The sequence below is a fragment of the Myotis myotis genome, unplaced genomic scaffold (assembly GCF_014108235.1).
Source record: "Myotis myotis isolate mMyoMyo1 unplaced genomic scaffold, mMyoMyo1.p scaffold_m19_p_2, whole genome shotgun sequence".
NCBI lineage: Eukaryota > Metazoa > Chordata > Mammalia > Chiroptera > Vespertilionidae > Myotis > Myotis myotis.
The window spans coordinates 23,913,718-23,941,236 of NW_023416324.1; the positions used below are offsets into that span (position 1 = coordinate 23,913,718).

Here is a 27,519-nt window from a genome sequence, read left to right on the forward strand (position 1 = left end):
CACCCAGCCTTCAAGTCCCAGCATGCCTGCGTCAAGCCTGGGGGTCTCCCCACCCCTGTTAACTCCTTAGGTCCTGGGGTGAGCCGGGCTCCCTGTTCCGGAAAGGTTTTCCTAATAAATGCCCTGATCTCCACCCCTGACCCTAAGTCATGGGGCCAGATTTCCCCGCCCACAGCCTGCAAGGAAGGTGGTCACATTTAAGAGAAAAAAGTAATGCATTTTTACTTTCTCTTCAATTCCATTCTGAACGCCTCTCAGCCAGGTGGGCCAACTCTGGCTTCTAATGGAACGCTTCCTCCCCAAATGACTACCCTGTCCTAGCCGAAAGAGGAACAACGCCAGGGAGAACCATTAACCCGTTTCCAGCTGGAGAAACTGAGGCTCAGAGACGCGATGCAGCGTTGCCAAGGCGCTGCAGCCAGCCAGTGGCTAAACGGAGCCTGAGCTGAAAGTCTGACTCCAACTTCTGTGCACTGACACTGCCACTGCCACGCACTGTCCACTGTTGTATTTCCTCCCTCAGCCTCCCGGGAATGTACGATGTGCCCACGACAGAGAGCACCCTGTCTGCCTGACTCACAGAGCTGTTTGAGGAAGGTGGGTGTGAACGCACTTTGTGGAGGGTGTGACACTGTTCCTATATACAGGATTATGCTGAGACCCATTCCTCCCTCCTCCTCCTCCTCCTCCTCCTCCTCCTCCTCCTCCTCCTCCTCCTCCTCCTCCTTCTCTCCTCCTTCTCTTCCTCCTCCAGAAACTCCGTCCTCTTTTGTTCTCAAGCCTCTTCCCCTGATTCACCTGGTCACCTGCATTTGGGCAAGGCCCTTCTCCATTTGGCCTCGATTTCCCCATCAAAGATGAGGAGGTTGCTCCAGATGGACAAGGGCCAGGTCAGGTAAGGGAGGCCAGGACTGGTCTCTCTCGGCCTATTGGTCACTTCACTAACTGTAACCTCGCTGTCTTTTCCTCACCACCCCGGCACAGCTGGGACTCAGAAAGAGTTGGTTGAATTAGTGAATATTAATGAATTGTCTGAATGAATACACCTGCTCTCAAGCTTTGACCCAAACTGAAGGGTCAGTGCTGGGGAGGGAGTGACCGCTCTGACTTCTAACCAGCGCCCCTCTTCTCTCTCTAAGCTGGGAGTTGCTGCCCTCATGACAAGTCCAACTTTGAATATGTAAACCAGTTCCAGAAACAGATACCACCTTCTTCCCCATCCTCTCCTCTTCCTGGAAATTCCCACAGCACAAATGGAGCTCAGGTTTATTTGAATTTGACTTCAAAGTCACGTGGGGGATGAGGGAAAAGTGGATCAAATTATACCCTTAGAGATAAACGGGATGGACTTCACTGCAGGAAAGCAGGGGAACCCCAATTCCAGCCCCACTCTTGTTTTAAATATATTTTTATTGATTTCAGAGAGGAAGGGAGATAAGTCATTGATGGGCTGCCTCCTGCACGCCCCCTACTGGGGATCAAGCCTGCAGCCTGCGCATGTGCCCTGACCAGAATCAAACCGTGACTTCCTGGTTCATAGGTCTACTCTATACTCAACCACTGAGCTACACAAAGCTGGGGTCCAGCCCCAATCTTAATGTCAAAGGCTGGGGAGCAGGATCTGGGAAAAGTGGATGGGGCTGGGCACTTTTTACAATCTGTCCCTGTAGAACTTTGGGGTCCTCCCACTTGATGGGGGTCAGAGGGGAAAAACAATTGCTCTGTTTTTCCCAGATAAACCCCAGCCTCTCCTTGGACTTGAGGCTAAGGCCTGGCCCCTTGGAGGACACCATGGCCAGGCCTAGGTGGCGGGAGGCAGGAGTGAGGAGCCTTGAACCCAGAGCTGTGGAATTGATAAATCCCTTTCACTAAAGTTACAGCTACAGGAATCAGAGCTGGGGGTGGGCCTGGGGGCTTGCCAGGCCTGCAGGGTCTTCCTGGCTGTTTCTCCCTGATCCGGCTGGGCCTGGCTAGGGGAGCAAGACAGAGTGGAGGAGCAGCAGCATCGCCCCAGCCAGGGACCAGTGCAGGGGACTCCTGGTGGCCCCTGAGGCTGCCCGGTTGAAGTGGAGGCTCCCATCCAGGTGGAGGCAGCTACCTGAGGCCGAGGCGTGGCAGCACACCTGGCAGCAGGACTGAACCACGGCCCGGAACACCTGTGGATCCCTGCCACACAGGCTTGGCGGCAACCCGCAGTGTAGCCCAAGCTGGACCATTTCAGCTGCAAGAAGAGATGAGACCGTTCATCCTCCCCTTGCCCCTCTCTCCCGCTCACAGAAGCAGAAAGTGTTAAGTGGGCCATGGCTGAGCTGAACCTCTCTGGGCTCCTAGCTCCCTCTCTATGTCAGCCAAGTAGTCCCTAGAGAATCTACAGGGTGCTCAGAAACAAGGGCCCATGCCAGGGAGACTTAGGAAATTCCAGCTGCTGCCCGGGATGAGGCATAGTGCAGAGCTAAGAGGCCAAGCAGGCTAGACCCCAAGCAGCCTGGCTCCCAGCAGGTCCAGCTCCAGCCAGACTTGGCTGCTGACCTACTCGGTCCAGGCAGAAGGAGAAAGGCCTGTATTTACGAGGCAGGACAGTGCTCCAACCCTTGGAGCACTCCAGGGGCCCACCTCACAGAAGTCCAGGCCCTCAGGGACATGGCCACAGCTTTCTGCCCTTTGAAGCATTCGCTGCCTTGGCAGGAGAAGGTGGCACAGATTTTCTCCTGGAAGAGAAATGGAGGGGAGGTGGAGGGGTAGGGAGCTCTCCTCAGATTGAACAGGGAGTGGATGACAGAGAGGCGAGGCTGGAGCCCCATCATGCCTTCTCACTGGCCCAGCTACCACATGCTGTCCGTCCCGCCTCCACCTCTCAGAGCAGGCAGGTGTGAACGAGACACTCACATTTCTCTGGGGGACTGGTGGAGTGGGAACCAGCTTGTCCTCTGGGATGATCAGGTGGCCTAGACCTGAGTCAGAACAGGGTTTCCCAGGGAAGTGCTGTGATACCTCTGCAGGGGGCAATTCTGCAAAGTCCCAGTCCCCACCCCAAGGGAAGGCATCTTGTGTGTGGACAGTCTCCACCTGAAACTCCCCCCTTTGCTGCCACCCTAGACAAGCACAGGAGATTGTTCTGGCTGCCTTTGTGCTTGGGGGGAGGGCGCACTGGTTAAGCTGGGCTGGGGAAAGGTGTGGGGACTGGGAAGGGAGTCTGGAAGGGGCTGGAGCACTGAAGGTAGATGGCTCAGACGTGCGGAGTTGATGAATGAAGTAGACCTCAAAGCTAAGGGTCAGCCTGACAAGGCTTAGGAATGAGGTATCCATAGAGGTTGAGGAGTTGGTGAACAGTGAGCTCAGATTTGCGGAACTGTCAGAATGAGGTTCAGAATTGGGGGGTTACTAGGTGGACAAGGCACGAATGGGTGGGGCTAAGAGCTAATGGGGCCAATGGAAGCAGGAGTCAGAGTAGAGGCTCTTACTTGGAGGGCAATAGAAGAGAGGCTGGTGGGCCTTTCTCACCCGAGGCCAAATCACTGAGCACCAGGCAGAGTGGGCCACCGCTGCAGCCCTGCAGAGAGTAGGGCCCGGGGCTGGGGGCCGAACTGTTAGCCAGCAGGCAAGGGCTGAGTCCAGTTTCATTTCCCCCCTCACAACCATGGCTGCACTGGGCCGTGTAATGGAAGGTGTTGAGTTGAATCAGCTGGATAAAGAGTACGGGGGTGGGGGAAGGCCAAAAGGGGGATAAGGACACATATGTAATACCTTAATCAATAAAGAAAGAAAAAAAAAGATAAACAAGATGGACAAACCTTTACCCAGACTCATCAGGAAAAAAAGATAGCGAACCCAAATAAATAAAATCAAAGAAATTCAAAGCAAAAAAAAAAAAAGTGTACCAGAGAGTCCAGGAGGATGGGGATGGGGGACACAGCCAATCCTGGGCTGTAGCTCAACCTCTCCCGGCACCTCAAACAGACTCCTCTCCCTCCCGCTTCAGTCTCTCTCCCAGCACCTTCCTGTAGGTACCTGAACATCAGTCCCTTCCAACGGCCCCAGTCCCAACCCCTGCAGCAGCCCTCATGGTCGCCTCCCGCCTGGACCCCTCAGCACCCCACCCGCACCTCACAGCGGTGCTCCCCGGATTCACACTCTTCCATTTGGCTGGAGAACTTTGCCTCCTTGTAGCACATCTCTCCAACGCAGTGCAAGCGGTGGCATCTCTGTGGAAGGGTTTGAACACTGCGGCCTCATTCCCTTGGGTGGAGCATTCGGGAGGCTCTCTCCTCCTTCGTCTGCTGCTTACCTGGGCAGGAGCAGGGGTCAGCTGACTTCTGACCAGGTTCTGGGCTATCAGTAAGACCAGCAGGAGGACTGGTAAGAGGAAAAGGAGAGAGGGGACCACTGCAGGGAGTCAGCAGCTCAAGGGTCACAGGTCAGGGAAAGGTCACGCAGTGGTGAAGTAGAAGAGGTCGTGAGGTCAGGGCAAAGAAAGGGCAGGCTCAGGGCCCAGCAGGAGTCATGGGTTAGGGTTGGTCACAGAGTCCAGGAAAGACTGGGGTCTCTGGGCCGAGGACAACTACCTCTGGGTAGAGCAGCCCTATGGCTACTAGTGGCCGGAGACACCTTCTGTTGAGGTGCTGCAGGAGCGGGAGAGAATGAAGGACCGGTCCCGGGCAGCCCAGGTGAGAGCTGCAAACAGGGTCCCATTATTGCACGATGCAGATAAACTGAGGCTGGGGAGCAGGGGAGGTCAACTGTAGGGGAAAAGGGGTACCAGAAGCTGAGTTTTTGTTTCCCGAAAGTCATACTGTCAGTGACTTTGATGCAGGTGCAACAGGGCCTGCAGCCTAGGAACAGCCCCTCTGAGAGTGAATGTTGTTGTTGGCATGGCAATAGCAGCATCCCAGGGAGACAGAGCTGGAGCAGGTGCAGTGACAGGAAGTAGATATCCGGTGCCATTGCCACTGATCTGGCCTCTTTTGACTCCAATAGGACCTGGCCTGGGGTGGGGCGGGGATGACAGGCTGCCTCGGAACCCAGGGCAGGGAAACCCTGGGTCACAGAAAGGGTCAGAAGTCAGGGCTCACTATGACCAGGTTCTTAAGGGTTCAGAACCCTGGGGGCTGAGCACAACCCAACCCCCAACCTTCCCAGGGCTAATGGCATGTTTCCCTACTCTCATGGCTATCGTCCTCCATCAGCACTTGGATCTCTCTCAGGTGATAGCTGAAGGGGCCCACTCTGGGCTGGGCCCCTCTGGCCGTGGTCTTCAGTGCATGAATGGGGCGGTGCTCAGGATTCAGGTGCTGAGGTGAGGCAGGATGGGGCCCCTTGGCGATCAGGGCCACTTCTTTCTCCACCCTCACCCCTTCTTACTACCAGGAGCCTCAGCCCTTCCACTGTTCCCGACACGCAAGAAGCAGTTCTCATCCAGTCAGTACCTATTCAGTGGGACTTCCATCCCCAAAAGAGAATAGGGTCATGGAAGGCCCCAAAGGTTATACCCAGGTCCCTGTGCTTTTGGAAGGAAGAGCCCAGGCCTCCCTCACAAGCCCCTCTTCCTCCTCCCTGGTGTGGGTAGATGAGGCTGCAAGGCAGTCCAGGAGTGTGAGGGGGCCAGACACTCAACAGAGTCGGAAAGCCAGCAGTGCCTGGGTGGTTACCTTGCCCATCTGCTTTAGTTTGTGACCCTGTCCATGGCTCGAGAGAATATTCCCTGTGCCCCACCCGCTCCCAGCTATAGGCCTGCCTGTACACCAACAGGTGTGGAGGGCAGCGGGCGTGTGTGCATGAACTCGAGAGGCTGCAAGTGCAGTCCTGGAAGCTGGTGGCTGCCCCTCCTCCCCTCCAATCATTTGCCAGCTCCTGGAATTCCCTCTGATGTTGCTGCCACCAGGGACACACAGGGGCCACAGACAAAAGAACCAAGCACCACCGATGTCCAGACTGTAGCAGGAGGGAGGAAATAAAACCCATTGGCAGTTTGGACAGATCCAGGGACCCCCGTGCCAACATCCCACTGGGATGTGCCTTATTTTCCTGGCAGGTGGAAAGGGCTCTCAGAAGAGATCAGAGGGAGTGGAGGGCGGTGTCCTCCCAGAGCCCACCTGGAATGGAGAACTGGCTGACAGTGGAAAGAGAAGTATGTGGGGAGGTCACAGGCCCATTCCCAGCACGAGAACTCTGAGGTGAGTCTGCTGGCAGGACTCAGTGGATGAGGGAAGAGGTAGCTATTATCCCAAGTATTAAAAAAAAAAAACCCCACACAAAAAAATGAACATGCAGAGGGAGGGGGAAAATCTCAGACCTTTGCCCCTCACTTTCCCTACACATGGTTACCTTCAGTGTCCCCTTTGTAGACCCTTCCAGCACCAGCTGACCCCATGCGCGGAACAGAAGGAAAACGGAGGGAGGGATGAGCAGGTGAGGGGACTCCTGCTCCAGGGAGGTCAGCAGCATGAGTGTGGGGGCCAGTCCCAGGAAGGACTTCCCAGCTGCTTCCTGCCTGGGCTGGGCGGGGCAGGCTGAGTCCTGCAGCTTCCCTGATGGGCAGCTTTCCTCCTTGAAGAGGGAGTCACCTGTTCCCAGCAGGAGGCGCCCAGGCAGAGGTTCAGTCTCCGTGTCTATGGGAGAAGTTCTTACAAGACTCAGGAACCAAGGATGGGCTTTGGGAGATTCATGAACCCCTAAAATTCTGTGCAGAAAAGCTATGCATGTATTTTCCTAGGGAGAAAGTCCACAGTTACCTTTGTAGTTTCAAAGGAATCTCTGGTCCCAAAATGATTAAGACCTACTGACCTAAACCAAGAAAAAGCAACCCTCCATTCCTTCCCCGGCCTGGTCAGTGGGCTCAGCTGGAATCCTGGTCTCCCCACAGCAGAACCCGAAAGTCCAGACTTTGAGGAGTCACCTCCTTGAGAAAACCTCTTCTGGTGCCATGTTTGCCTGAACCTCCCTGACAGCTCTGTGCCCATCGGAGCTGGATGGCGCTGGGCACGTGGCTCTTCCTGCCAGCCCATGAGGTTAATGAACCTCCTTACCCCTGGTTCAGCTCCCACCTTCTCACCTCCACCTGATTCGAAAGATCTGCAAACCTAGGTGTGTCTGGCACGTGGAAGGCACTAAAAGACTATTTGGGTGAATGTAACGAATGAAGAAAAGTCTTTGCTATGATAGGGAAGCCCCAGCTTTCCTCCAAGTCCGCTCAGCTGCATAGTTATCTGGGCAAGAACTCCTCAGAACCTGGAGCCATCTCCCCTCCACACTGTAAAGAAGAAAAGCCGGTTCTTGGGTGACGGAGTTAACCTGGAGGCCCGGCACCCACTCCTAGAGGAGTATGACAGCTGGTTCCTCGGGAGCCCTGACGCTGCTATTGCTCCGACAGGAAGGCTGGGGGGACGCTTCCTCCCCACATCTCATTTCTGAGGCTTGCTTCACTCTTTTCCCAAATGGCAGTCTTCTTGCACTTCGGTAGGGCTAGTTTTCGGTAATCACTGTTTCCAGTTGGCTCAATTAGGTTTAATTACCCTCTCACGCTGCTTCAGAAGCTCAGGCCCTGAAGAGGTTGTCCTACTGGGATTTTAAGCACCTGGAGGAGCCAAAGCACAGAGCACGTGAGGAGTTGCCCAAGGGATGGGTTGAACCAGGAAGGAAAACACCGAGTGACGAATGACGTGCTGTAGGGGCAGAGGTGGCTAGCCCTATTGCCACGGAGATGGCTAGGGCAATAGGTACGTGTGAGGGAGAGGGCCAGCTAAAGTACGTGCATTACAAACTGAAAATCCAAGTGCTGAGGGGCAGAGGGGGCAGAGGGGGCAGAAATCCTGTTCTGGAGTAGCCCAGTGCCCTCAGCTCCCGTTCAGACAACTGTGCCCGTGGGCAGACCAGTGCCCTCAGCTCTCCTAGTTCTTTCCACTTGGATACCAGATTCAGCTCCCGGGCCGGGGCTCAACTCCACCCAAATACTGGCTACCTGGGCTAGGGCAACCAAGGACTAGCCCAGTGGTCGGCAAACTCATCAGTCAACAGAGCCAAACATCAACAGTACAACGATTGAAATTTCTTTTGAGAGCCAAATTTTTTAAACTTAAACTATATAGGTAGGTACATTGTTACTAACTTAATTAGGGTACTCCTAAGGCTTAGGAAGAGCCACACTCAAGGGGCCGAAGAGCCGCATGTGGCTCACGAGCCGCCGTTTGCCAACCACGGGGCTAGCCACTTCTCAGTCAAGGTGAGATCTTGCAAAAGAAACAGGATCACAAAGACTCTCGTTGTGAACTAGCAAGTGGAAAGTCACTGCTCGTCTGTTCCATCATGTGCTAGGCTGCTGAGGCTTGGGGAAGGGGCAGGGCCTACAGCCCATTCCAAACAGCGTAACTCCTTTAGGCAAATAAAAACAGAAAACTTAGTGCCAACAACTCTGTCCCTAGCAGAGCCCTGGCTCACTCTTCCCACCTTTCCCTAGCATGTGCATGAATGGCTGACAGGGGCAGGGCTTACCTGGGGTGATGATCATTTGAGGAAGTGGGGAAAGAGGTTAGTCAGATATAGCTAGCATAACATTTTTCACCTAACAGGTGCTCATTAAACCTTAGTTGCTACTGAAGTGTATGAGAAAGTGGTAGGGATGTGTTAAGAGCTAAAGGATGAGTTAGTCCATAATCCAGGGCTTCAGAACAAGACACATTTAGAACAAGGGCTGGTTTTATTTTCTGACAATGTTTTTTATATAAAACAAAGATAAAACACATCTCAACCCTACAATCTGCCGCATGCCTTGTCTCTACAAGATGCATGCTAGACCGTAAGAGTAGCAAAGAGTCTTTAGGAGCACATGGTCGGGAGAAATAGAAAAAGCAGATCTCAGGGAAGCCTGGGCAAGCCCAAAGCTGAGACACACTCCTGAACACTAGAGCAGTCCTTGTCTCTTCAGATCCTCATATGTCTTCTTATTCACAACATTCCCACTGGAGTCTTCATACTCTTCCTAAAAAAGAAGGGATACAGTTAGCTGGGCCTCCTGGGAGAAATGTTTGGAACCAATGTCTGGTTACCCAAGCTCACCCTGGCCGGGTTCCATGGCATTCATCTAAGACAGCCCTTCTCAACTGGGGTTTGGGAAGAGAGTCAAGCCCCATGGCCTGAAGGAATCCACTCCATGTAATGAACTTCTCTCCTGGGGATCTAGAATGGTACCTCTTGTGACCCATCCTTGGCACACATGAGAAAGTCATTCATTCGAATCACTTCCTGTGTTTAAGGTGAGGAACCCTGGTTGAGAAAGGCTGACCTAAGACAACAGTTCAAACAGTTCCCAAGAACCCTAGGTTTCTGCCCAAGAGGCCACTGCAGTCAGGAAGGGTGAAAGGGAGGCCACACAGGCTGCGCTTCCCCACTTCCAGAGCAGTTCTGTGTCATTTTATCTTGTATATAGGAGTTCTACGTTACACTGTGGAAAAAGCGTTTGTTACTAAAAAAGCAAATATTGAAAACCATTGACCTAGGGCAGGACATACACTGGCACTCCTGCTTGCCACTTCAAAATTTCAGGAGATCCCCCACTTCCCTGTCATACAACCTTTCATGTGTTATTGAAGGAGATGCTGGTGGTGAAAAAAATTTTTCAGTGGGAGAATACAACCGATCTTAAGACACAGATTTGAAGTCTGATGCATTAAAAAAGTCTCATGTACTTAATATCACAAATAAATTAGGCTTACATGTCTAGAGCCAATTTATAGATATTGTCATATTACACTGTGTACTGCAGTGAATCAGGGACCATTTTTCCAAAAGAAGTATGAATAAAGGACACCCTTTTTCATCCGTGTTGGAAGGTGTTTAAAAAGACTAATACTATGTGTCACATTCTTCTTTAATTCTTTTTTTTTTATTATTGATTTCAGAGAGGAAGAGAGGGAAAGATAGAAAACATCAATGATGGGACAGAATCATTGATTGGCTGCCTCTTACATGCCCCACACTGGGGATTGAGCCCGAATCACAGGCATGTGCCCTTGACCGAAATTGAACTCGGGACCTTTCCGTCCACAGGCCAATGCTCTAGCCACTGAACAAAACTGGCTAGGGCTTAAGTATTTTTTAAATTGATTTTAGGAGAGAGGAAGGGAGGAGAGAGAGAAACACTGATTGGCTGCCTCCTGCACAGCCCCACCCGAACATGTGCCCTGACCAGGAATCGAAGCTGCCACTTCTTGGTGCAAGAGTCGACACTCAACCACTGAACCACACCAGCTGGGCCCAGGGACCATTTCCCCCTCTACATGGTGATGGGGGCTCTATCATTAATGCTGTTCTTGCTGGTACATTAGCACCCACCTCAGTGTCAGGCTGCCATCGTTCTGACGCCTTCTGCAGTTTCAGCTTGGCCCACACTGCGGGGAGAAAAGGGCAGACTGAGTATTCATTGGTTACACAGTGTTACAATCTTCCCCCAGTTCCCTCCCCCACATTAGGGTTCCCCTGGATGACTCTGCTCTTGAAGCTTTGCTTGCCCCAAACTAGAATTTTGGTTCTGGACCACCTGTACACACCTCCATTGCAAACTTACTATAATCTTTGCTTTCCTGTAAAAGAAACATTGAATCAAATAAACCAAAGACCTCTTAGAATAACAGATACTCTCGAACAAAGAAGTAAATGTGGTACAACCTATGGGAATTATTGGCGAAAGTGACCTTACTGTCTTAAAGTTCGTGATGAACAGTGGTGTGTTGCAAGAACATTTAAAATATACAACACCTGACTATTTAGTCAGGGGCACTGACCTCTTCTCCCTTAGACTGTAAAATAAAAAAAGGACAACAGCCAACACAACAATAGCTGTCTGGTGTGAATGAATCAAAATTATACCTATTTTTATTTTGTCAGATCAGCAAAAAAATACAACTGATTTTTGTTTTGCCATAGAATTAGTTTATGTGTGCCATAAGATGAAAAAGGTTGAAAATCGCTGTGACAGAAGAAAAAGGGAACACCAGATGTTATCGAATATATTTACTTAAAGTCTGGTGAATCTATTTCAAAGATTTTAGAGGGGAAAATAAAAGGTGAAATATCATGACCAAAAAGTCTGACAGATAAGATGGTTCAACAAAACTGGAGACATTAAAAGAATAATTCTGATGGTTCAATAACAAATTATCCCAATGAAGACAAAAAGGGGGAAGACATCTACAGATGCCATCACAGCTTCAGAGGGAGTGATCACATGTACACAACGGGACAGATACAAAACCAGAGAAAGAACGACTTAAATCTCTAAGAACGGTGTCAGGAAGGTGTACTCTCAAGACAAAGCGATACATGGAATAGAGAGGACAGGTCTGCTGCCGGAGAGGGAAAACGGTAAAATATTAATAGATGAAGATGAGAAGGCACACTTATTAACTTCCCATATGCTTCCACATTTTCTATCACATAGGACAATCTCTAAACTTGACAAGATAACAAGAAATATCCCACAGAGAAAGTTGAAGCCAAGATGGGTTAAAGCTATCGTAACTGAGACAATGCATGAGGAAGTGTTGACTCTGGCCGCGCATACAGATGCTCAAGTAATCAATCACCTTTCCTTCCTAGCTAACTGCTTTAAGTTAGCTGAAGTCTTCAGGCCCTGATAATATGTCACAGTCTTTGTTCAACATTCAAGAATCCAACCCAGAGTGGTTCTAAAATACTGGAGATTGGAAATATTGTCATAATTATCTTAAAGGAAAAAATGGATGTAGGAAACTGCGGGCCAGTTAAGAGGGATCTGAAAACAATTAGACAAGAATGGGATCGCCTCTGGGCATGGAGGATTTAAACAGTCCCAGAGATGGGAGAAAAGGTGAGCTGACTAGCAGCTGTGAGTAGAGTGACATGTACCAGGGGTGGGCAAACTTTTTGACTCGAGCGCCACAATGGGTTCTTAAACTGGACTGGAGGGCCGGAACAAAAGCATGGATGGAGTGTTTGTGTGAACTAACATAAATTCAAAGTAAACATCATTACATAAAATGGTACGGTCTTTTTTTTTTTTTAGTTTTATTCATTTCAAACGGGCCGGATCCGGCCTGCGGGCCGTAGTTTGCCCACGGCTGGACATGTACACTTGAGAACGAGTGCCTGAAATTTACCAAAGTGAGTGATGAAATTCAATTCTTCTCGATCTAACCAGCTGAAAGTGAAAACACGACAGATGAGAGATAAACTAAAAGAACACAGCCTGCAAGGAAGAAGCCAGTGGCAGTAAAAGCTCCCACTGCCAGACAAACAGGAGGCCGAACAGGTCCCTGGGTGCTGTAACACATTCCGACGTGCGTCCCTTTGCTCTTTAAGAGGTGTTTTGCTGCTGTGTTTCTGTGTATCTGATCTGTCCCTCAGAAAATAAGCTTCCTGAAACCAGTACTATTTTTTCCTTCCTATCAGGGGTGCTTAAAATATTTAAGTCAATTCAGGAAAATATACATATGCCCATTCACTCAAAATCTTGCATATAGCATTCAGGGACCTGGGTTAAAAGACCTGTTTTATACTCAGCATAGAACTCTTCTCAAGAGAGAAACAGTCAGTACTGCTGACCCTCAAACACGCAGCAGGTATGACTGTTGTAGCTGTCACATATCTACCAGCTGCCCTTCGGACTGGAAACACGAGGGGGTTGGGCCAGTGATCGTAGGAGTGGCCACTTGGTCTGGCTAAGGAAAGAACAAAGTTTACTTACACGAGACAGCATCTTCAATCTGTGTCACATTAGCGAAGTGGGCCGTGTTTGGGATGCCCAGACACCTCATGCCATGAGCATGACGCCATTCCTGGAAGGAGAGAACAAAAGGACAATGTGAAGTGGAAACAGCTGAGCACAGAGCACTCATTCCACTCACCTCCTCAGCCCTAACCTGACCTTTACAAAAGACTTCACCTAAAGGCTGCACTTTTTAGGTTCATGTTTGTAAACAGCTGGCTACAACTGACAAGAGGCAGATATGGCAAAGCAGCATTGTACTGTTTACCTCACTGGGCTGGTTTATGAAATCTAAATCCCAGATCCTGTAGTCTTTCAGACAAAACCTGTGTCAAGACCACAGAAAAACATCACAACTCTAGTCACTTCACATGCAATCCCCACCATCAGTATGACTGAGGGTTCCTGGGAGCAGGTCAGTGCCACCTTTATAAGTAAAGGAGACTGTTTATCAGGTATAAGCAAGGATAGAAAGAGCAGGGAGAGAGGCTGACACAATGACAGTTTTGGCTCACGGATGCCAATTCCAATTCGTTGGAAGTGGTGTTGAGAAAGATTCAGAGACTACTCAGGGGCTCAGCAGAAAAAAACCAGGACCAATTAGCAATATGTATGTCTGAGGAGGGAGAGAGTTCACACAAATTTGCCATCCTTGGTCTCGCAAGTCTTTTCCATTCCGTAAAATGTCCTTCCAAGGACTAAGGTGTGAAGACCGAAACAAAACAGGGGTGAATCCACTTACTGGAGTACCACCCAGATAATGCCTTGTCTCAAGAATAGCTTGATAAATATCATCCCTTCAGTTTTTTGTTTCAAAAGGCAAAGGCCCATTTAAGACTCAAAGAAGGAGCCCTGACCGGTGTTTCTCACATCAACGTTTCTCTCTCTTTCTCTCCCTTCTTCTCTCTCTAAAATTAATAAAAACAAAACAAAACAAAAAAACCAAAAACACCAAAACATATCTTAGGGCAGTGGTTCTCAACCTTCCCAATGCCGCGACCCTTTAATACAGTTCCTCATGTTGTGGTGACCCCCAATTTCATTGTTACAAATGGAACATAATTAAAGCACAGTGATTAATCACAAAAACAATATGTAATTATATATGTGTTTTCCGATGGTCTTAGGCGACCCCTGTGAAAGGGTCGTTCGACCCCCAAAGGGGTTGTGACCCACAGGTTGAGAACCGCTGTCCTAGGGTGAGGATAAAAAAAAAACAAACAAAAAAACAAACTCGAAGAAGAAGGCAGTCAGCCCCTTCCTTGGTCCTATTAGCAATGGGGTAGAGAAATGACTAAGGAGTCAGAGATTGACCTAAGACGGAATTCCCCACAAATTGTCTTGGGTGTCATACGGGGTAGCCCTGGCACCACAGGCTGGACTTTGGACCCAATCCTCCGTGATTCTCTAAGCTGTGACCCTCTCAGGCTGCTCCTGTCCTTTGCGCTAAGACTCAGGTTTTGTACTTCTGTTTCCAGGAGAAACAACTCTGAATCCCTTACAGCAAAGTGCCGCTGGAAGGCCTTGGGGCCTCGGTAGGTGTAGTTTCCACAGATCTCACAGTTGTAGTTGATGTTTAGGCCGTGGAGTTTGTACAACCAGTAGGGAATGGGCTGAAAGAAACGGGAAAAGAAACAGTCTTAGGAGTGTCTGCGTCTACTTCCAACATGGGGGATGGGGAGAAAGACGGTCGTGCTGGGACTTACTTTGCCGTCCCAGCCCAGGGGCAGGTTTTTGGGGTTGTAAATGATCTCGTTCTCTTCATCTTCACTTTCACTCTCACTGATCTGCTCTTCCTCTTCTTCTTCTCGCTCTTCTCCTGTCCTTGCCTGCTTGCGTTGGACATTTTCATGAGTGAGATGTCGCTGTTCCTAAGTCAGGTCCATAAATGAAAAGGGAAGTCAGAGAAAAGTAGTGAAAAACAAGAAGGCAAACTTCCTCTTTTCCCGCAACCCTTGCTGACCCCTCGCTTCCAAGGACAAGGTTTTCTTTCTTGTAGAATAAAGGGAAACTCTGCCTTTGTGTCGCAGCTCCTACCAGCAGGCCTTCCCTGATCCCAAAGGAAAAAGTCAAAGGTTCTATGTCACTTGCCTAAATTACTCACCGGAGGCCACAGACTACCACAGAACGACAGAAAACAAAGTCCCTCAACTCTTTCCTGAGCCAGTCCTTTCCCCCCTTCCCTCTGGTGATGCCCTCACTAAGATGAGAAGCCTCTAACTTGCCTTGAGCCTCTCCTCATTCCAGTCCAGCATCCATTCTGTTCCCAGATTTATCGGCTTAAAATAACCAACCTAATGGTACACTCAGCACAAAGAACTTTTACTGGATTTCTACTGTTTAAAGGACAAAGTCCAAATTTCTAAAATAACTCACCAAATTTTTCATGCTTACCATTTCCTCTACCTGAAATATTTTTCCTCCTTCTACTTAGAAAACTCAATCTCAATATATTACAGCACATCTCATTTATCTGTCTCTCACAAAGTGGGTATTTCAACAAGGCAGAAGGCTGTGTCATACTCACTACTGCACCCAAAGATTCAACACAATGTCTGAAAACCAACAGATGTGAATAAATGGTGATACTGATAAAAATCTTATCAGGACTTAAAGAGAGAGACTACTGGAAACCAGTTTCTCTGGAATTCCAAAGAGAATGGCGCCACCTTCTGACAGAGAAAGCAAAATGCTCTCAAAGGAGGGAGGATGTAGTGGATACACCTATGTCAAGGACACAAATTAGCCTCCCAGTCATCCTCAGAGGACTGGCAACCTGAACGGCTGCCAACATAGCAACGCCCAGGTTCACTGTGGAAAACACAAGTGTCCCCAGTGTCCAATGTCTGGCCAGCCTCCTTTTAGTGAAAGCAGCTGCAACAGAGGGAACCAACAGGTGACCCTAGATTTGAAGCTATTATGTGTGGTCCTCAAACAGCAGAATGAAAACACCCGTGGCAACTGACAAAGACACATAAACAAGCCATCTGAGCCAGAACCATCTGTCAATACACCACACGAGCATCTGTAAAGGGAAAGGCTCTGAGAGCAGAAAGCAGACACTGGCAGACAGGTGGGTCTGCTGCAGGGACACTAGCCATCTTCTCTGGATGAGTGCTGCCCTTCCTTCTACCTTCTATCCCTGAAAGAGGACTATTTTCCTCCAACTCCTCCCTCTTCTTTCTGAGATAAGCATCCTGGTCAGGTTAGGCCTTTACCCACTCCAACCAACCTCCAGCTCCTTCTCGAAAAAATATTCTAGGAACAGCTTACAGACAGCTTTGTACCGGCTCCAATGAATTTCTCACAATCGTGTACACATGTAATGCTTCTTCATAGTCAGTTATACCTGAAAAGCTGCTGGGATCAGCATTTCTCTTACTTGCCTTTTGAGTGTCTACTTCTTGGGTTACCCCCTGGGTATGATCTGGAGCTCAGGTGAAGAATTGCACCACTCTGAACACTATACTGAGAGGGGAGTCTATTCTCTCTGTCCAGCCTCATGGGCACTGGGCAGGCTTGGGAATATCACCTAACAACAGACACCTAGGAACAGAGTAGGACCTCACCAAAGGGCCAAGTCCCCTGAGAGAACCCTATTTTCTGCTGAACTAGTTTAACACCTACTCCTCCTCCTTCAATCCTAGAAAAAAACCCTATCAGTTCATATTTCTCCCACTCCCATACCGTGTAGCATTTATAGCCCTCACCAGAGTCAGTTACTCACCCCAAGAATCTCCACGTATTCGTAGATCTGGGCTTCCAGGAAAGCAATGTCTTTGTTCCTCTCAGTATCTCTAACAACAAAAAACAAGCTGTATCACTCAAGGGTTCTTTTAACCAACGCCTTGTTCTCTGTACCTGAGAGCATTTATTTGACAGGTGCATTAAAATCATAAACACACAAGAAATACGCTGTGAAAGCAAATGCTCTGTTCAGCTCAGGACGCGGTGACAGAAGTCCTGAGGTTATTTCTGGAAATGCATGAAGCTTCCTTTGACCTCATTCCAGAAAGTGGAGGACATACCCGGATATTTAAATTTCCATCATTATAATCTACAAAGGAAATGCGGTACAGAAAGCGAGCTCCAGAACAAGCAGATTTGGGCCCAAATCCTGATGCTGCTACTTAGTCACTTTTCTGAGTTATGAACTGTAAAAATAATTAGGATGACAAGTACTTTTCAGCGTTGTTGTGTGAATTAGAAAATAAAATTAAAAATACCCTGTATAAGCATGTGGCTCAAGAACAGATTCAACTGTCATTAAGAAAAATAGGCTCAGGCCTGGAGGTATGCTCAGTGGCTGAGTATTGACTTATGAACCAGGCAGGAGGCCATCGTTCGGTTCCTGGTCAGGGCACATGCCTGGGTTGCAGGCTTGATCCCCAGCAGGGGGCATGCTGAAAGCAGCTGATCAATGATTCTCTCTCATCATTGATGTTTCTATCTCTCTCAAGTCAATAAAAACAGCTCTTTCAAAAAAAAGAAAAATATACTTAGGAAATAGTTTTTGAACCTATCCATAGGCTATTAATGTAAAAAAAAGGTACCTAGAGCAATTTCAACATGAGAGGCTTCACCACTTGCCCCGAGTACAAACTGCCCGGTTTATAACAGTGACAGCACTTTCTGCCGTCAGCAGAGAAACGGAGCAGAATGGACCTCTATGGATCAGTAAGGGTGATAAGCAGGCTTCATGGAAATAACATCTTAAAACTGTAAGCAGAGGTGCTACCCCAGCCACTCACCGCTTGGTGCCCTTTGACTTGGGGTTTTTGGCGAACAGGGAGGTGTCCAGCGCCTCTAGGGACTTCCCTTTGGTGCTGAATAGCCTCTGGGCTCGCTCCTCTAGGGTCCTAAGGAGACAGGGGAAAGGATTCCAGGATTACTTTATCATACAGACCTGCTTATTTCTGTAGTTGGGAGGGAGGGGGGTTGAGAGGAAAAATGGTATCAGAGCCATGCAGCAGTTTGTGCAAACACAGTAAACGGGACAGTTATGAAGGAAAAACCAGTCTCTTACCCGCCACACTTCAGGCCTAAAGCTAAGAGTGCAGATTTCAATCTGTCCAGACCCAGGGAGGCCAACTCCTACATAAAAAAGAGACAAGTTACAATTTTATTTAAATAGAGTTTGATAAACAACAAATGCTCACACTTAGGTCTTAGGAGGCTGGTGGTATGGCTATTCCCGAAGCTGTGGCAACACCATACATTCCACAGTCCACCTCCTAGCAGTAAGCTCACCCTCTCCAAAGGATGGACTCTGGTCAAGTTCACAAATAACCACACTGGCAGTTCCATTACCTCCACTACAGCTGAACAGGGCCTGAATAATTATTTCAGTTTTCAAAATATTTTGTTTTAAGTTTTTTTTCCCCTTTCCCTTTTTCCACATTCTTTTAGATGCCTGGTCCCAGGAACTGGTCTTTTTCTTTTTCTTTTTAATCCTCACCTGAGGATATATTTTTCCATTAATTTCTTTAGAGAGAGTGGAAGGGAGGAGGAGATACACACAGAGAGAAACATCGATGTGAGAGAGACTAACAATTGGTTGCCTCCTGCATGCGCCCCAACCGGGGCCAGGGATCGAGCCTGCAACTGAGGTATGTGCCCTTGACCAGAATCGAACCAGAGACCCTTCAGGCACATGCCTACGCTCTGACCACTGAGCACTGGCTAGTGTGGAACTGGTGTCTTACCGTAGTAAGTCCATGGCATTAAAAACAGGAAATTGAGTGGTTCCTTGGAGAAGGGAACAGGCAAGACCAGTGCACTGGCTAAGGAACACATACCTCCCAGGAGGAGAAAGCAGAGAGGTCAAGATGGGCTCCAGCATGTGTCAGGGCACTGCTTGTCTCTTTCTGGCAAGAAGAACAACACAATGTTTAAGATCGAGGTTTACAATGAAGGCAAGGGAGCCAGCTAAATTACCAGGTGCCAGTTGGCCCTGTTCTTATACATACCCTATGTAATAAAATCATAATATACAAATCGACTGAACAGCTAAACCGCGGAACGACCATCCGGACAACCATCCGGGACCACGCTATGACACCCACTGGCGCCAGACCAGCCAAGGCAGGTGCAATGCAATTGGTCAGGGGCCTGGCCATCGCCCCATGATCGCCCCGCAGAGGGAGGCCCAGGCCACCAACCATGGGCTATGGCGGGTGGGAGGGGCCTCCCTCTAGGAGGGAAGCACAGGTCCCAGGTGCCAGAGGGAAGTTGGTACTGGCAGCCGGGGGAAGAAAGGCCTACTTTTGCACGAATTTTGTGCATCGGGCCTCTAGTATATGAATAAGAATCAAATCCTACAAGAGCAGAACAAAAACAAAAAAGCAACAGACAGCACATTCTCTTCCTGAGAGTTCAGAAAAACTCAAGTTTATCCCCAGAATTTGTGAAAATACGTAGTAGAGATTTCTAGCACATAATTTATCTGTTCTTGGTCAGCAGGAATGGATAAATACAGCAGTAATGAGATGGTTGATGAAAATCCTGAGCCTAGCCAATGGCAAATGGACCCTGAGCAATCTCACTCCAAAGTACACAGAGAAAACCTAGCCCACTGGGCAGAACTCCTCATGGTCACCACTGACCCTGAGGGATCAGCCCTGAAGCAGAGGCTCAGAATGAAGGTAAAACAGTTACTTCAGTTCTCTGGCATGTCCTCCACCCACACCCCACTGAAGCTCACCGGCCATCCGGGAAAGGTACCATTCTCCCACTTCTTCTCAAAGTCATTTTGAATCTTCCCAAAAAGTTCATTCTGATCTTGGAGGGGCTTCACTCTATCTGTGTAATCCTGAAGGTACTCAAGCAGCATCTCCAAGTATCTACAGACGAACAGCAATACAGAAAAGCAAAGGGGGTTTCCATTTTTGATATATTGTTATACCCTGTCAAATATACTTATATTTTTTAAATACTCCTCCGTTTTAAAATGAGCTTACAATTGACTTTTTCCCTATCATGTCATCTTGATTCTGACCTCTCCTATCTTCTTTTATTCTTATAACTTAATTCCAAACACTAAAACCTAAACTCACACATAAAAGATTTCAAGTAAAAAAATTTTTAAATGTAATTTACTTCAGGTAAAAATAAAATGTTATCACTAACCAGAGGTATAACAAAAGTAAACATCTATACATCAGACCCAAGCACTTCACTTCAGTCACAATCTGAGAAAGTTTAATTTTTCCCAGTAAACTCCAAAGACAGAGGCAAAATTAAGAACAGTGTGGGTATAAGACTGCAGATATGCTCATAGACACATTGTTCCAGAACCAGAATATTGCAAAGGCTTAAAAACCACGTCCTTCAAAATCCCTATCCTTTAATAAACCTGAGTCATTCATGAAGGCCTTTCAGGAGACAATTCTTCACATCAAATAATCTAATCAAATCCAGTAGAGGCCTAGAAGCTAGTAATGCTTACCTCTTGTACTCTGCATTCTTCCTTTCTTTAGGAATGTCAAATAACTGGTCAAAGATAGACAGGTATGTGATATAATCCAACTTCTGGAAAAGAGAGGTGACCAGAGCTTCCGTTAGTTTTTTCCACCAAGTTAAAGTATAACCTCCAATAAATGAAATTAAAATAACAAGGCCTGGCTCATTTTTGTCTTTTTCTGTTCTATCACTGAATTCCTACACTAACTGGGGAGAACAGCAGACACAATTAATGCTGCAAATTAAAGATTAAGTTAATAAACAGCAAACTAAAAGAAATACTTGTTGAACACGTACATGCCAGGCACTTGGTTAAATACTAATACCCACTATATCCTAAAATAAGGTCCTGGAAGGTGCCATTTATTCACTCATTCAATCACTTATTGAGCATCCTGGACCAAGGTCATGGATACATATGAGAACAAGACAGGCATGAAGCCTGTCCTCACGGAGCTTAAAGGTTAGCCACTGGACTTGTGGGACAGTTCCTCACAACTCCAAGAGGAACTTACACTCTTCCTCGAGGCCTTTCTGAGACTGTCACCTTAAATCGCATCCCTTGTGCCAAGTTATTTTTGTAATGTCTTTTTAAAAAGACGTTGTATAGCCCTTTGCTGGTGAGATTGTTTTGTATCTTCCATGCACCATGGATTATATGTGCCTAACACAGTAATGTGAGAGTTCTAAAAATTTTTATTTTTACAAATCAAGATATGCTTGTATTAATAAAATACTATGCTTATTGTATTCACTGTAGAAACCTGACATTTTGCATACTGCTTCTTTTCTTTCTTTTATCCTCACTGGAAGATATTTTTTTTCTATTGATTTTTAGAGAGAGTGAAAGGGAGGGAGAGAAAGAGAGAAACATCAATGTGAGAGAGACGCATCGATTGGTTGCCTCCCACACATGCCCCAACCGGGGCCAGGGATCCAACCTGAAACCGAGGTACATGCCCTAGACCAGAAATTGAACCCAAGACCCTTTGGTCTGCGGACCAACGCTCTAACCACTGAGCCCAAAAGGCCAGGGCTTTGAATACTGTTTGTCTAAGAAAAAACCCCCACATTACCTCTTTAATATTTCTCTAACAGTTACAAAACACAAGGAAGACACCAATTGCTGTATGTCTAGGAGCCCAGCCCAGCGTCCTGACTGCCCCGAGAATCAGAACCACTTTCTCCTCTCCTGGGTCTTACCTCAGAGGCCTTCAGGTTAATGTACTTGAGGTAACAGTCATGGAGATCCAGATAACGCCCGTATCCCTCTTCATCTGTGAACTCCACCAAATCTGAAGGAATCAGAGATACCAATGATTCAAACACTAAAAGACCATTTTCTCGGGCTTGGCTTTTCAAATGGACTGCTGCTAGCTCCTTGTTCCATGAAGCAGCCCTTCACCCAAAGGCCCCCCTAGGCTCACAGATTAACAGGCCTCAGCTTCCCAGGTCTACTTCCAGTGAGTCAGAGCTCGGCTAGCACAAAATTGGATGTTTTGTCCAAGGCCAATTTATTAGGTCAAGTTAGCCCAGGGAAACCAGCATAGAGAAAGCCAGTAAGAGAACCTGGCCACGAATTTCTCCAGGGCCCTGTTTTCCAGGGCTCTGAGGGCAAACAGCTCTGCCATGAGCGTGTACTTCTGCTAGCGCTGGGCAGGAAATTGAATCCTACTCACTTTGTGCTTCTTCACTTGGATTCTCTCGAGCCTTCAGGAGCTCCTCAAATTCCACTGACATTGGCACGCAGATCTGATGAAAACGAAGAGAAGTGCTCAGGTGGATTTTCAACGTGAAAGTTGCAGTATCACAAAGATGGGCTGTACAGAATGTGGGACTTCTGACACTTTATTTGGTCTTGATTTTCCGTTAAGAGCTTACTGCTGTTTTCCATTTACATTTTCTTTTCCTTTTTTGTATTGTTTAACTAAATATTGCTAAAGTAACACGTGCTCACAAAAACTCAAATAATACAAAAACACAAAATGAAAAATCCAAGTCCCCCTTTAATAATTCTACAAATAAGTAGCTACTGTTAACAGGCCAGTTTTTTTTTTTTTTTTTTTTTTAAATATATTTTATTGAGTTTTTACAGAGAGGAAAGGAGAGAGATAGAGAGTTAGAAACATCGATGAGAGAGAAACATCGACCAGCTGCCTCCTGCACACTCCTCACTGGGGATGTGCCCGCAGCCAAGGTACATGCCCTTGACCGGAATCGAACCTGGGACCTTTGAGTCCACAGGCCGACGCTCTATCCACTGAGCCAAACCGGTTTCGGCAACAGGCCAGTTTTAATGCCAGCCATTAATGCTGCACATTAGAATCATCTAAAAGAGTGTTAAAAAAAAAAAAATCCTGATGCATTGAAACCAATTAAATCAGAAAGTACTGATACCTGTATGCAGGAATCAGTACTTTTAAAAAAATATATTTTTACTGATTTCAGAGAGGAAGAGAGAGGGAGAGAGAGATAGAAATATCAATGACGAGAGAGAACAGAATCATTGATCGGCTGCCTCCTGCACACCCAACACTGGGGATGGAGCCCACAATCCAGCATGTGCCCTGACTGAGAACTGAACCTATGCTCAACCACTAAGCCATGCCGGCCGGGAGGTACTGATACTTTTTAAAGATTCCCAGGTGATTCAAACATGCAGAGAAATTTGGGAACCACTGCTTGGTATCAAATACACAAGGTGGGACAAAAGTAGGTTTATAGTTGTGAGCATATGATTACTTATTATTATATTATTTTCCATATGAAAAACTACAGTACTATTTTTGCCCCACCCTGTGTTTGTACAAGCACATACATACTAGCCAGTGTAAGGTTATTTTATTTTTCACATAAACTTATTTTTTCCTACTTAGTATATCTTAAGCATCTTCCCAATCATTTACATAACCATTTATTCATCGCCTTTCTACCAGGGCTGGAATATGGTTGGCACGCCAGAATGGTACTCATGTCTTCTCTTCTGGTAAGCAAGGCTTTACACTCTACCCTCGAAGGGAGGTGGGGAGACATATGTAGGGGTGTAAGAGTACCTTCATCCAGCCTTTGTGTTAATTAGATCCTAGGTAGCAGATTTCAAGACAGTTAAGAGCACAAGCAATTTATTGAGGGGGGAGGGAGTAATACCCATGAAAGATCAAAATGGGAAGAGGAGAACCGGGCAGGAAAAGCCTAGACCATGATACAGTTAGGATGAAATCTTCAGCAACCCAATGGGGAACTCTGGAACAAAGATTACTCGTAAAAAAGAGTCTCATATTGAGCAGAAAGCCAGGCTGTATGACCCCCACTGTGTTTAGTCACTGGCTGGGGACTGCCCCATGAACAGAATGGATTTGGCTTAAAGCTGAGGGGGATCCTAAAACAACTGGATTTGTAGGATATTCTCTACGCGCCCTGCAGCTAAACAGCAGGTTCTTTTTAAGGAACATCTAAGTGGCACATCTCCATTTTCCTTACAACTTTTCTATCGTAGGCTCTTAGGCAGGTTTGGAGAAAATACTTCTTAAGGCCGTACCTCATTTGGGTGCTTCCGGTGGAATTCTTTTATTTGCTTGAGTCTATTATAGAATTCAGCAAATTCATTGGGTCCTGAAATGGCATTAAGCTCCTCCTTGCGTAACCTGCAATTTCAGAGAAAATCCAGAGAACATAGAGCATAGAATCAGTCCTTTAACCACAGCTCCGATGGAGCACCAGCTCCTGGACTGGCTGTGACGGTCACTTACCCATCCTTATCGTCATACAGATCCCTCAGGTTCCCACTGACTTCCATGTACCTCTGAAAGACACACACAAACCCATCAGGATGAAGCGCTCTGCATAACTATACAGCTAAGCAACCAAGAAGGGCTCTCTAGTCAAAGTCCAGGGAAACCTTGAGATACGGTATTCTGGTGCCTGTGCTCTCTCGTACTTTTAATAAATAGCACTGATTCCTGGTTAGTTTTAAAAGCAGGTTACTTTAAGGGGTCGCAGAGAGTTTCTATTATTTACATGCAACTGATGCTTAACTTTCCCTAAGAGAGTCATAACAGGGAGCCACATGCTAAACAGCGGTTCCCACCTAAGGCCCTCAAAGACCAAAGGGTGATCCAAGATGATCGTCACTTCTTCCAGAAGCCTGACTGAGGAGTACACAGGCTAAAACATCACACGGCTTCCTGTAGACTCAAACTCAGGATGGAACCGGTACATAGTCCCTTCTCTAAAACTTTTGGAACCAGATCTGTTTCAGAATTTGGAATTTTTAGGTTCGGAAAGGTACCATATATTATGCAATATCCCTGGTGGAATCTGGAACAAATATTAATAGTTCTGCAGTAAAACGTATGCGTTACTTACCACGTGGGATAAAGGCCATGAAAAAGACCGTGTGTACTACGTGGGATCAAGTTCATGTCACGTGTTGCCACCAAATATTTACCAAAGCAAACAAACAAAAAGCGTTTTCAGAGTATTTTGGATTTGGGAATTTAGATACGGGACTGGAGACTTGTAACATCAATTACCTCCTAAAAATTCAGAAACTCTGATTAGGTCTTTTTATTCCTTTCTGAACAGATTTCAAAGGTACGCAAGAGAACATAGTAAAATAAACCTCCATGTACCTATCACTCAGCTTTAACGAGCATCAACATTTTGCTTCGTTTTCTAAAAGTAATAAATTGAACTATTTTCTAGGCAAATGCAGGCAATGTAGCAAAAATACTTCCAAGTGGTGCGTCCTCTTTCGGAGAGGCGAGAGAGTCCCTTCTGTGCCTGAGTCATCGGCTACTCAGAACTATTCTTTGCGCCGAAACCGGTTTGGCTCAGTGGATAGAGCATCGGCTTGCGGACTGAAAGGTCCCAGGTTCGATTCCGGTCAAGGGCATGTACCTTGGTTGCAGGCACATCCCCAGTGGGGAGTGTGCAGGAGGCAGCTGGTCGATGTTTCTCTCTCATCGATGTTTCTAACTCTCTATCTCTCTCCTTTCCTCTCTGTAAAAACTCAATAAAATATATTTAAAAAAAAAAAAAAAAAAGAACTATTCTTTGCACATCCACGGGATACAGGATATAAGAAGGGGTGTCTTTCCGAGCCATGAAGAATGAGTGAGCTCCCCATTCGGAGAAGCGAGGGAGGGCAGCTCAGCACCCTCAAGCTTAGCAGCCGCGTGGACATCTCCAGGCAGAAAACCCGCGACCGGCCACCACCGCGCACCCCGCCTGCTCGCCCTCCGCCCCCCAGCTCATTCAAACCCGAGCGGAAGCGGACAGCGGGGCACTCACGTCTTGCATGGCCCGTGTGCGGTGGTCGGAATTGATCTGGTCCCGGAGCTGAAGAAAGACACAGGCGCCGTTAGTCGGGGTCCTGGAGCAGGAAAGGCCGCCCGAGGGCGGAGCTTACCCGCTTAGGTCTTAGCTGCTGAACCAGCGGCCCCGGGGGCGCCGGGCCCGGGATGAAGTTACCCAGGCGGGGCCGCGGAGCGAGCCCCCGAGGAGGAGGGAGCGGGCGAGTCTGAGGGTCACGGAAAGCTCCGAGAGGGTACCCCGAGGACGCGGCCCAGCGCGGAGGGAGTCCCTGCCCAAGCCCACTCACCGTGGACTTCTTAGTGAGCATCTCTTTGGCCATGACGTCCATGAGCCGTTCCTTCTCCTCATGATAGCGCCGCTGCTGCTCCAAAATTGTCTCCATCCTTTCTCCGCCGCCGAAACTCAATTCAGACCACCGACAGGGCCGGAAACAACCGCTGCCTCCTGGCGCGCCTGCGTCCCCACGCTGCGCGTCCCGCTGCACCAGAGTTCCGCGCTGCCGGAAGTGCCTCGGGGACTGGAGGGAAAGTGAACACCACAAGGAGACCGAGATGGCAGCAGTGCCCCCTGCTGGCGGGCGGTGGTGGTGGTGTGTGGTGTAGGATGGCGATGGTTTGCAGGTGCCTCTAGGGGGCGTATTGAAATCCAGGAACCAAGGGGCACTCTGTGGACGGAGGAGTAGCCAGCCTTCCGAGCACGGATGGGAATCAGAAGGGTGGAACGTAAGTCCCTAGCTCTCAGGGTGACTTTTGCCAACATTTCCCCCGTCTCTTGACCTCAGTGTCCTTGTCAGTAAAATGGGGATGATAGTGTTTTTATGTTGTTTCTTTTGTGAACGAAAAGAGGGTCCTATAATAAAACCGACAAGTCCAGTGGCCAAATGTAACCTCACAGAGTGATCTGATCATGAATTCCTAACTGAGTAGGTCATGGTGAGTAGTCATGCCACAGGCATATAACCTCTTTTCTTTGTCTTTGTCCTCACTCAAGGAGTGAGGATATTTTTTCATTGATTCTAGAGAGAGTGGAGGGGCGGGGGGCGGGAAGGAAGAGGGAAGGGAGAAAGAGAGAGAGAAACACTGATGTTACAGAGACACATGGATTGGTTGCCTCCCACTCATGGGACCTGCAACCAGGTACATACCCTTGATCCCTTGACTGGGACTGGAACCTGACCCTCTGGTGCACAGGCCGATGTTCTAACCACTGAGAAATGCTGGCCAGGACGGCATATAACATTTTAAACAAATGTTTTTATTGATTTCAGAGAGGAAGGGAGAGGGAGAGAGAAATAGAAACATCAATGAGGAGAGAGAATCATTGATTGGCTGCCTCCTGCACGCACCACACTGGGGATCGGAATTGAACTGAATTGAACCGCAACCTCCTGGTTCATAGGTCAATGCTCAACCAATGAGCCAAGCTGGCTGCACTGCATATAACATTTTTAGTAAAGAGTTTAAGTCCAGCCTGGCCAGCATGGCTCGGTGGTTGAACGTGGACCTATGAACCAGGAAGTTGCGGTTGGATTTCTGGTCAGGGGACATGCCCCAGTTGCGGGCTCGATCCCCAGTGTGGGGTGTGCAGGAGGCAGCCGATCCAATGATTCTCTCTCCTCATTGATGTTTTTATCTCTCTCCCTCTCCCTTCTTCTCTTAAGTTAATAAAAGTACATTTTTTTTAAAAAAAGAGTTTAAGTCCATTGTTCTTGTGCATATATGTAAATACACCTTTGAAATACCAGTGTAATCCTCTTTTTCAGACCCCTCTTGGCCAGCAAATATTCAAGGACTATGGGATTGTCCAGCACCACTCCAGCAAGGGAATCTAGTGACTTCTGTTGAGCAGCAAGAGTCTTAGTCACTTCAGCTATTTGTCCGATGGTGGTGGACAGATTCCTAGTTATATTCTTGTTGACATATATTCTGGCACTAGGGACTAGCATGCTGAGTATACTTTGTCTTATTTTGTCATCATTACAGGCCACCATTTCCCTTTTGGGCTTCATG

General features: G+C 47.7%; 1 protein-coding gene and 1 pseudogene across 1 annotated transcript; both read right to left on the reverse strand.

Annotated features, from left to right (window-relative positions):
* Positions 1-1,970: 1,970 nt before the first annotated feature.
* Positions 1,971-5,773, reverse strand: LOC118675081 (annotated as a pseudogene).
* A 2,893-nt stretch (positions 5,774-8,666) lies between these two features.
* Positions 8,667-26,484, reverse strand: SF3A3 (splicing factor 3a subunit 3). Its single transcript, XM_036350462.1, has 17 exons — positions 25,797-26,484; positions 25,487-25,534; positions 23,944-23,996; positions 23,733-23,838; positions 21,874-21,946; positions 21,398-21,489; positions 20,181-20,263; positions 19,437-19,575; positions 18,532-18,600; positions 17,760-17,827; positions 17,485-17,592; positions 16,461-16,530; positions 14,440-14,604; positions 14,236-14,346; positions 12,713-12,803; positions 10,324-10,379; positions 8,667-8,971 (listed from the first exon to the last, which is right to left on the reverse strand). Exons 1-17 carry the CDS (start codon positions 25,890-25,892, stop codon positions 8,894-8,896), a joined length of 1,506 nt encoding a protein of 501 aa, XP_036206355.1. The 5' UTR covers positions 25,893-26,484; the 3' UTR covers positions 8,667-8,893.
* Positions 26,485-27,519: the final 1,035 nt, after the last annotated feature.